Source organism: Drosophila nasuta, chromosome 2R (assembly GCF_023558535.2).
Source record: "Drosophila nasuta strain 15112-1781.00 chromosome 2R, ASM2355853v1, whole genome shotgun sequence".
NCBI classification, from domain to species: Eukaryota; Metazoa; Arthropoda; class Insecta; order Diptera; family Drosophilidae; genus Drosophila; species Drosophila nasuta.
Genome location: NC_083456.1, coordinates 22,014,414 through 22,025,657, shown reverse-complemented (window position 1 = coordinate 22,025,657; position 11,244 = coordinate 22,014,414). Strand labels below are relative to the sequence as shown.

At 39.9% G+C, this 11,244-nt stretch overlaps 1 protein-coding gene across 1 annotated transcript; it reads right to left on the bottom strand.

Annotated features, from left to right (window-relative positions):
• Positions 1–4,256: 4,256 nt before the first annotated feature.
• LOC132784989 (glucose dehydrogenase [FAD, quinone]) lies at positions 4,257–8,531 on the bottom strand. The gene is made up of 4 exons (XM_060790927.1): positions 8,391–8,531; positions 5,247–6,463; positions 4,896–5,182; positions 4,257–4,842 (listed from the first exon to the last, which is right to left on the bottom strand). Exons 2-4 carry the CDS (start codon positions 6,436–6,438, stop codon positions 4,474–4,476), a joined length of 1,848 nt encoding a protein of 615 aa, XP_060646910.1. The 5' UTR covers positions 6,439–6,463; positions 8,391–8,531; the 3' UTR covers positions 4,257–4,473.
• Positions 8,532–11,244: the final 2,713 nt, after the last annotated feature.

Below are 11,244 nucleotides of genomic sequence, written 5' to 3'. Positions count from 1 at the left end.
TGTCCGGATGAAAAGTAATAATCATTTTTCAGTGCCTTTTGCAAAGTTATTCTCATCTTTCAATCCATATTGTGTTGTAGGATGTAATTTAAGACTTTTCGCCATACGAATTTACAACGCTTTAAACCAGTTGCCAGCAAATGGCCTCAAGGCCTGTCCACATTTAAACTGAAATTCTCTGATGATTTCGCGTTCATTCTGATATTGCTTGGTCGCCAGGGGGCTCGTTGCCTGCTCAAATAGCCAAGCAGAAGCGAGAGCCAAGAATCAAGCCGACAGTCGACTGTCAAAGGATGTTGCCTTTGCTCGGTTTTGGCATAAAACGTAACCGTTCTCCGGTTTTGTGTGTGCATAAAAAGGGAAGCAGCAAATAACGCAATGGCGACATTTGCCAAAAGGGATTTCCACTTTCTCTCTGGACTACATTGGGCAAGCTTCTCTTCTAGACAGCAACAGCAATAGCAACAGCATTGGTATTTTGGGAAAAGGCATGCAAATAATTTCATTTTAAAGCTAAGCTATGCGTAAAATGCAAAATGACTAACGAAAATGTTTTTCAACATAAATCATTATTGATTACCACATGGTTGTTGCAAAGCAGATCTCTCAATTCTCATAAGAGTCTGCTTTGGTCTCTGAACCTCATAAACGATGTGCTCAATGTTATGTAAGCTGCAGAGCTTAAGTAACATTCATTTGTCATAATTTGCACAACAGGATAAGCAACAACGAACTTAAAATGGTTTCGCAACGATTTGATCAATATTTATTTCAGTGCCCATTTTTCGAAGTAGCTGCTTTAAAAATTGCTTTTAATAATAAATAAATGCTAAAAGCAACAGCCAGCAGCCAGGCAGGCAAAGGCATGTGCCCTGGCCATGTCCGGTAATGTAATTTAAAGATACTGAGCGTACACATTAAATGCGTTTGATGGTTGTATAACTGTTGAGCTTTCATTAGCCCGCATGTCTTTTGCCTTTTTCATTGGGTTTTTCTTTTTGTTTTCGGTTCTTTTTGCACTGTGTGTTCACAGTTATGCATTATACATCTGCACAAATGTTCTTTTTATGACCACCAAATGCGTGTGTAATTATGCCCCGAACCGAGCGCCTTGGGCAACATTCCAACCGGCCACAATGAATGTGACTGGCTGACCAAATGGTTGCGTGTTTACTGGTCCGCATACATGCATCTATGTATGTGTGTGTGTACGTGAATGTGCACGTGTGTGTGTGCGTACTTTTATGTTACGTGCGGATAGCGTGAGTTTAGTGCCAGAGAATTGCCCCAACAATTATTATGATGGCTGATAAGGGACTCGCTCACATACACAACAACAACAACAGCAACACACACATACACACACACGGCAAGTCACGCACACACACTAAAACAGCGAGTCTGAATTTGCTTTGCTACGTGACTGTCGGTAATATTCTTGTGGCAACTTTGCGTATACGCAATGTGTGTATGCGAGGCGGCATGGGGTTAACATAATATGGGGCGTATACGTAATGTGACGTGCTTCAAAACTCAGCCACTACTTAGCGTAGTTGCAATACGAGCGCCTGACATTTGTGACCGCCTCAGTTGCCTTGGCCTTTTTTATTTTTTTGTGTTCACTGTTTTTGTTTTTGGTTTTCGGGGTGCTGCTGAAGACGCCGCAGGCTGTGCGCGTGTGTGTGTGTGTGTGTTTGCTTCACCTTGCTCACATGTGTGTGGCAAAACGCAACAACTGTGTCTGCTTTCATTGTCATTCCATTTATGCGACTGCCGCCTCACTTGGTAATGCTTCGTGCCTTTCAGTCCGCTATTGCCATTCTCTCCCTCCCTCTCTCTCTCTCTCTCTCACTCTTTGTTGTTTTTTTTTTATTGTTTATTACTCTTTTATTATTATCGCAACTGTGCGTTTTTGTTTGCTTTTCACCCAGCCTTTATGCGGGTGCCATTATTTCAGCTCTGGGAGCTGCAAATTAAAGACAAAACACGCTCGCACACACACACACACATACACGTATACACAAAACTCGCTGATGAATTGCCAGATAATTAAATATGCCAAATGGACGTGGCTCTGTGGCTGTGGCACAAAAAGTGAACGGGAGCAGGGAGAGCAGGACAGGTTGACAGAATGACAGCAAGACAGCATGACAGCTTAACAGACAGCCCCAAAATGAAGCTTAAATATGCGAATGCGAAATTAGCATTTAGATTTAAACGCCAATTGCTTGCAAATGAGTTGATTTCAATGGAAATTTGCAAAACTTTGCAATCATAGCAAACTCTTTGAAGAAAATTCAACTGAATTATTATTGAGAATAAATCGATATTGAATACTTGAGTTAACAAAGGATTGTTAAGTTAATTGCAAGAGATTATGCATTTATTTAACGATTACTCGAAAATCAACTTCATTGAATTTGCATTTTCCTTTTACTAAATTTAAGTCGATTTCCTTGCTTACGCATAATTGAGAAATACGAAAACTAAACACATTATTCAAAGCCCACTTTGATTTATAGTCTTCAACACAAAAGATACTCACTTGTCTCCGTTTTTGTTAATGGCGATTAAATCATATAATTGATGTGCCACGTTTTAATCTTAGCCACTTGACGTCGCTTACTGGTGCGTACAAAGAGCACTTAACGATTCAGATACGAGTCTCTGCTGCACGAATACAAAGTTTTGCTGACGATGCCACAAAAAAAAAACAAACTTGAGGATTTCATGCAAAAAAAGAAATCCAATTCTTTGAGTTGAACATAACTACAAGTTGTGTGTGTGTGTGTGTGTGTGTGTGAATGTGACTGCGGCTTTTTCTATGTCAGTTGTTTTAACATTTAATTAAAATATTGCTCATACGCCACGTGGCCGAGAGGCAAAGTAGGTTACATTTATTCTCATACGTTATTCTGGGTTAAAAAACCTGTAAAAGCGCGACTGCTGCCAGACAAGGCCTTGGGCTGGCCATTTCCTGAGCGGCAATTACAACCAAGCAAGAGCTATAAAAAAAATCCTCAACAAAAGCACGCAAAGCCGTCTGGATGTGTTCCAATGTACTGTATACACTATATATGCCATGCAATGTGCTCCTTAGTGTGTGTATTTTGTGTGTATGGCTTCATAAAAATAGTTAATTTCACTAAAACAAAAACAATAACGTTACAGTCTGAAACAAAATTGCTTTTACTTTTACTTGGTTCAAACGCCCACTCTAAAGGAGTGGGGGAGGAGATGGAGTTGGGTGTTGGGTGTTGGGTGTTGGGTGTTGGAGGTGGAGGCGGGCGACAAATGTAATAAAGTTTTTTGTGTTGTTCTATTTCTTGACACACGCACACAACTCACTACCACTAGCACACACATAAACGATACGTGTCGGCATTAGTTGTGCTTGTACTTATGTTATTATATTATTTATTATTCATTCGAATTCACCTTTGCTTTACCCGGCATTCACTTCACTTCGATTTTCGTTAATTTTAGCTATAATTCACATACTTCAACTTTTTGTTGTTTTCGTTTTTTATTCCTTGCGTCTTTCACGTAGTTTACGCCGCTCTTACGTCCGTTCCGTTTTCAACTTTCTGTTGGCGTAACGAAGCGACGCATTTGAAAGCCGCCAATATACTGAATTCAACTAACGGTACTTTTTGACGCCAGGTCTGCGTCGGCAGAGACAGCGGCAGCGACGCAACAGCAGCCGCAATTGACAGTTGGGGCGTCTGCGCAAAGAACACGCCGTAAAAAACGAAAACAAATTTAACACTTCGGTGGTAACTATTTAATAGATAAGTTGTTCAATTTATATCCTGAAATCTCAAGCAATTTTATAGCTTATATTAAACATCAAATTTAAACTTCAATTGAAAATTCGAATTATTTCGCACGGTTCGGTCTAATGGTAGCACGTGCAGGTGTTCTGTGCGATATAAATCCTGTTATTCATTTGTATTCGTCTCATATATATTTTCTGTTGCAGGGCAAAACAAATTTTTATATCCGTTACGCCGTTTTATTTGAATCGCCCATGTTGAAATAAACCGCCATCTATTGTACGCAATTCGAACTGCGAAATGTGCACAACTCCAAGCTCAGTGCTATGACACTCGGAACTAGCTCACAATCGAACAGCCCTGCGCAGTAAGCAGAGCGAAAGAGACAACCATATACGCAACACTGTACGCAGGGCTACCATTGACGCTTGGCGGACCAATTCAAATATTTGAAATTCATTGATTTTATACTTATGGGAATTTTTTATTATTTTAGATGCAAAATACTTTTTGGGGCAAGCTTAAAATAAGATTTAGAATGATAATATACTTATCTGATAATAAGCAATACGGCTGAACAATTGTAGCCGAGTATAATAGCATATTATGGGCCTATCACAATATAAAAACTTTGAACCACTTAAACTAATGACTCGTACACAATAAATATAAATTACTAAAGAATAACTAACCAAGCCTACTTATCCAGTGGCGCAATCTTCATGCGCCACGCATTCTTGATCATATCAGCAGCCTTCTCCGCAATCATGATGGTGATTGCATTCGTATGCCCAGCCGGCACATGTGGCATAATCGAAGCATCAACTACACGCAGATGCTGTATGCCATGGACCCTAAGCTCAGGATCTACAACAGCTGTGGCATCTGTAGATGGCCCCATCTTGCAAGTGCCCGACTGATGCTGCAAACTGGAGCCATAAAGGCGCAGACAACAGCGCCAATAGTCTTGGCTGGCAAATTTCAAATGATCGCAGCCCGGAAAGGGTCGAGCATGAAAGCGTGTGCCAATCTTCTGCATGGACTTGGTGCGTGCCAACCTCAAGATCTGTAAGCAACCAATGCTATGAACTATTTAAAAAATTCAATCAAATTTCTTACCATTTCGATGCCCTCAATCATGGCGCGCACATCATCGGGATGCTGCATAAAATTGGGCTCCATGCGTGGCCAGTGGAAAGGATTACGACTGCGCAACGAGATGCGTCCAGTGCTCTTGGGTCGCAGGAGCACTGGCACCATGCCAAACGTTTCTTCCTGCTGCAAGTCTCCATACATTTTCTGATAAAACTCATCTGTGATGCCAAGCAAATCGCGCAGCGTGCCAAAGCGATCTCCGCTCAGGGAGCCAGCACCCATGACGAGCTCCATGTCTGCGTAGTCTGAGGCTAAGTAATTGAAAAGATGTTGTCAATATGACTGACTGGTAACAAGGTTGATACAAAAACTCACCAAAACTAGAACTGGGAGTGCGCACAAAGGCGAATGCCTCAGCACCGCCAGGAATCGTATAGGGTCCTTGGCCAGCGAATAAGTAGCGTATGATGTCCTGGGGATTGAGCAGACGTGCATCATTCACCGTAGAATCATTGACCATAAATACGAGACCATTAAGTGTAATGTGATCCTGCAAATTGTAGCCAACTTGCAGATCCTGCACCACGGGAATATTATGCTCCGCCAGATGGGCACTTGGTCCCACACCCGACAACATCAGCAGCTGTGGACTGGCTATAGAACCGGCAGAGAGAATAACCTCCTTGCTGGCTCGCACCACAAAGCGTTGTCGCTGCTTGGTGAACTCAACGCCAATGGCCACTTTGGTGTTGGGATCGATGAGTAGTTTGGTGACCCAACTCTTCATGGATATGTGAAGATTACGCCGATGCAACACTGGCTGTATGAATGCTTTGCTAGTGCTGCAACGTCTTCCCTGGCGTATGGTGGCCTGAGCACGTGAAAAGCCCATCAACTGCTCGCCATTGGTGTCGGTTATGTCGTAGCCCATCTCTCGACTGGCCTTGAGGAAAGCCTTCAGCTGTCGCGACTTGTAATCCGTGTACTGCACATCAAGTGGCCCATTGCGGCCATGATATGGTGACTTATACAAATCGCTGATGCCAATGCGTTCTGATTTCTTGAAATATGGCAACACCTCGGCATAAGACCAACCCGTGTTGTTCGCAGCTGCCCAGCCATCGTAGTCCTGACGATGTCCACGTGTGTAGAGCATAAAATTGATGAGGCTTGTGCCACCAACGCCACGTCCCTTGGGCCAATTGCAGACGCCATTACGCAGCCCTTGGCAGGCATTGGGCGTTGCCTCCGCCTTATAGCCCCAATTGTAGCGTGTCGTTTGCGTCAATGCGGCCGTTAGGGGCACATCACTGATGAACGTCTCCTGATCGCCCGCCTCCAGCAGCAGCACTCGTGCCGTTTTAATCTCACTCAATCGATTGGCCAGCACACAGCCCGCCGAACCGGCGCCCACAATGATGAAGTCATACTCGGGCAGAAAGTCGTTGGTGTCCGGTATGCGAGTGTTCAACAATGTAGTCTCGAAATCCCTCACCAGATCCACCAACAGCTGGCTGTGAATGCTCCCGCAGCACATCCAGAATATCAAAATGTACACTAATCGCATCTTTTTTAGTTGCTTGTATCTGTATCTGTAAGAAACATAGATATATTAAGTATACGCAAACGAATGTTAATTTCTGAAACGTTCTGGTTGCATATTAACAATGACTTGTTAATTGCATTGACCTTGGATTTCACTTTGTTGTTTGTTGCAGTTTAGTTCTGACCAAAGCACATTTCACACCCCGTTGGCTATCACAAGTGATATCATGTTATTGATTTTCTTTTTTAGCTCAAGTTCAACAAGTTTCAGGTTACATCGTCAATACCGCCAATAAAAATAATAATATATTTGCAGAGGCGAAAAAGAAAGAAAAACAATAACAAAACATTTATGCAGACGAAAGATCGTTAACCGGTTCGTGATCAAAACAGAAACATTGAAGAAGTTACCAAAGCAAAATTCGCAAAAAATAATTCGAGCGCAATCGAAGCAAAAATATTTACCCGTTGACGTTGACCCATAAAACGCACGCGGATATTCATAAAAGGCGCACCAACACAGTCAAAGTCAATATAAGAAATATAAACAAAATACATAAAAGCCGATAAAAGGCACAATATAAACATGAAGCGACTAATTTATAATCTTGAAGTTGTAATTAAAAATTACAAATTCATTGGAATTCATTTAAAAATGTAAGTAAATGGAAATTTCATGGTAGTTCAAATTTCATATAAATTAACAGCTCCAATTTCAACTTCTCAAATAAATTGACTAACCTATCGACACAATTGTTGTGCCATAAACTAAATGAAATTGCTCAAAGTGGTGGGTGTGCTGCGTTTCCAAAAAAAAAAATAAATTGCTTTATATGCAAATTAAATGTTCGAATTTTTGTTTGGTTTTTGGGGATTTTTAACATTTAAGTCCATTAGAGGCAAAAAAAATTGCACGAACAATAAATAGCAAAACAAAGAGAAAAAAGAAGGTTTTCAATTAACCCCAATACGTTGGCAGACAACAAGGCAACTCGTTTCGAGTTACAGATACGACAAGTAACAATATAAAGATACAGATACATCTTCAGCCTTTGTCTGTACTTAAGTTCTTTTACGTGCATAGCCTTCAATATGCTTTCGACACGCACACACATAACCGAGACCGAGTAATACACATCGAAATTGTCTCTGGGCCAGGTTAACTTCTTTTGTCACAACAATTTGCTGAGAAGCACATCAATAACCGGTCAACGGTCTCCCGCACAGAACTGACCTACGTCAAGGGTTTCAAGGGTTATTAGCGACCGAAGGGCAATGTGCTCGTTAATGTTCTTCTCGTCTGGCCTACAGACAAACAACAGTTCGTCATTTGTGGCAAGTGGCTGACATAAAAAATATAATTTTTAGTAAAATTTGTTATTTATTGTTATTTATAACGAACATTTTTCAATCAGCGATAGCAGTCACTTGCCAGTTTGCCATAATTGAGTTTATGCCTCGGCAGATATTTAAGTTTATTAACTGTGTCCAATTAGCAAAGTTTTAATAGCTGGCGCGACGAATGTCTAAAGGGTTTCGAGTTATCAGCGATTGAAAATAAAGTTGAAATTGCTTGGGGCCATGTTATCAGATCTTGCAAGAATTATTATTTAACACATTGAAGATTCAAATCTGTAGAAAGCTTTTATTTTACTACTCTTTTATATTGTTATATTAAGCCATAATTTATTTTTAAGAGCCACAGTTAAAAGTATCACTTATTTCACAATTGTGCAATGCAATCATCGTCACTTCTCACAGCAAACCAATTAACACATCTTGTTGACTTTTTTGCACACAGTTCTAAAGTCTTTTATTTTTTTGTTTTCCTTTGAATAATTACTTTTGCGACGATCACAAATTACGTCAAATGCCACACAAATACACAAGAAACATCCCATAAATGTAGAGCAGTTTAAATAGGTTTTGGATATTCCAAACACGTTTATCCGCCTGCAGTTAGAATGCACTTACGCAAGTTACGTGTTGCTCTCCTTCGATAGATCGTTATGTATCTACTTATATGTGTGAGATACTTTGCAGTTTTTATTCGAAACTCGATTTTGCTACTGCGCATGCGCGCACGTTGCTGTCCACTCGCCAAATGAAACGCGGCTGGCGACGCATGCAACGTTGAAGCCTATGCCGGACAAGTCAAGACAGGTAGCTGCCGGTTAAGTCGGTCAGCTTTTGGCACTACGTTTGGGACAACACGCAGCCCGAAGCAGCTCGGACCTTGGTCCAGAGATACGAAACAGATAAACAGTTGAGCAGGCTTTGGCGCGAAGCGCGATTGTCTCATTTCAAGTTCATCATCTGAACTTGCAAATTTCATGCGAGTTTATTTACATTTTTTTGTGTAAAACTATTTTCGGCATCTTGATTTTGCCCCGATTCGCCAGGCGGCAAAGTGTGCTGGGTTTAGTCACAATCGAACATTTTTGCATAAATATTTTCGTTGGAAATTTAATTAGCACCCGTTTTATGCCCACCATAATGTTGCTCATATGTCAAGCATGTGTTAATCCAAAATTTAGTGCTGTTCGATTAACAAATAGATGCGAACAAATAAAACTATGATCTATGATTGCTTCCGCCATGCATTGTACGAATTTTTATTTATCATGTTGTCGATGATTGTTCAAGTTCAATGTCATGCAACGCTGCGCTTTACATCAATCTCAAAGATACTTTGTGTCGCTGCGTATCTTTTATCTGACTGCTTGTATCTAGGCGCTTAATGATGACTTCATGTTACAACGATTACAAATTTTGTAGCTCTGACGTTATAATTTGCATACGAACCACATTAAGGCCCAATTCATAAATGGCCACATAGAGAGCCATAAAACAACAGCAACAACAACAACAACAACAACAACAACAACAGCAGCAGTAAAGATACTCTTCATTTGATTTCGAATTTTAAGCTGTTTTTGTTGCCACTTTCATAATCACCATTTTGGCGCATTCGACCTTCAGTACCGGCGCCGCAACATTTTGTTAAATTTTATTTTCGATATCTGTTTTTTTTTTGTGTTGCTCGTTTTCCTATGGGATTTATTGCTAAAAATCCAAACAAATTGCATTTTGCCTCCACTGCTGGCTGCTCTGCCTTTGTTTAGACTTCCATAACTGGTATTTGCACAGATTTTATGCATATTCATTTCGCATGACTTGGCAACTGTCAAATTGGCTGATGTTTGGATTTGAAACGAGTGCACATACTCGTTTTCAAGCTCACAACTTGAGTGATCATAGTTCATAGTCCTAATTGATAAAAGTTCCAAAAGAGCTGAGACAAAACGTTGCTAATTTCATTTCAAAGACGCTAAACAATTAAAAACGAATGTTTCTGATCACCGATCATTCGATAATGTCTGAAAAAAGTGATAGTCTACTCAATAATATACTCATAACAGGCGATGATTAAGCATTTTGCGATTTGACACTTGTGAACACGAGACAAAAATAGCAACGGAATATAAATTTCAAAAATAAATAAAATAAAAGAAGGGGCAGCGTTTCACAAAAACTAAATTAAAATAAATGATAAATGACAAACTAAAGCACCATTTTATCTGATAAAAAAGACTAATTTTATTTAATTTAAATAAAGTTCAAAACAAATGTAGTAAAACTTGTAAGACCACCAGGAAAAAATGACTTTGACTAGTTTATCCAAGAAAACTAGGAAATGTTTTTGAATGACTCAAACGATGGCAATGCCAAGTCGATTTGAGAGTATGAGAATTTTAAGATTTATTTAAATAAACAATGAATTTCAATTCAATTTCCCTATTTACAAAGAGGCTGAAAACTGCGACTGGGTCTAAAGTTCTCAATTGCTTTCAGTCAAGTGACATCATTATACTCCGGCTTAATAAAGTTTTAGCATGGAATAAATACAAGCATTCATAGTTCGAATAACCTCCAAAGTTCTCTCTCATTATGTTTTACTAGCACTCTTAAATATTTGCATGCATTTTGCACATGTAAATTGGGAAACCAAACTATGCATCCAACACGGTCTAACAAATGCAATGGCATTACAGATATTGGATACAAGTACACACACAATTTGTTTGAGTCCTCTACAGTTCAATAAACATACAAAAAAATATGTGTGCAATCGTGCTACAATTGCCATTGAAATGCATGGTCTGTGATTGTGTTTGCTCGAAAAAAAAATGTTATTTATAGTCAAGTTTGAGTCGTAAAAAGTGTACCACAATAAGTGAGAAAATAAATAAAAATTAATTACTATACTCTAATCGGACAACCAAATAAGTAGCCATCCAACGACCTTGCCAAGGCCGAGCAAAGAGTTCGGACTAATCGTTTAGATGTTAACAATTTACCACTGGTCACCACCGCAACAACGTCACGTCAAGTAGCTGAGCAACATTCGCACGCAGCAATCTGATTCCATTAAAATTATAAACAGAGAAAAACAGTCACAATCCCATCAACAATACCAGCAACAACTATAACAAATAAATTACCGAACTCCAACACTATGAGCATGAGCACAAAGCAACTTCAACTCCTATTACAAAAGGTGGCAACAATTCTCTCTGCTATTGTTCGACATTTACGCCCACTCAGTGTCAAGTGGGCAAAGTCCGAGTCCGAGTTGGGATTGAGTCTGGGCACTATAATTTGTCTGATGCTCGTAAATCACGTGTCTAACACCAAATGCCGTTAAAAAATGAAGACGTGAGCAGCGCACACAAACAAAAAACGTAAACAGCTCGGCAATAAAAATCAGAAAATGGCTTAAAACTAATAACAATAATAATAACAGTTGCCGCAACATAATCAACAA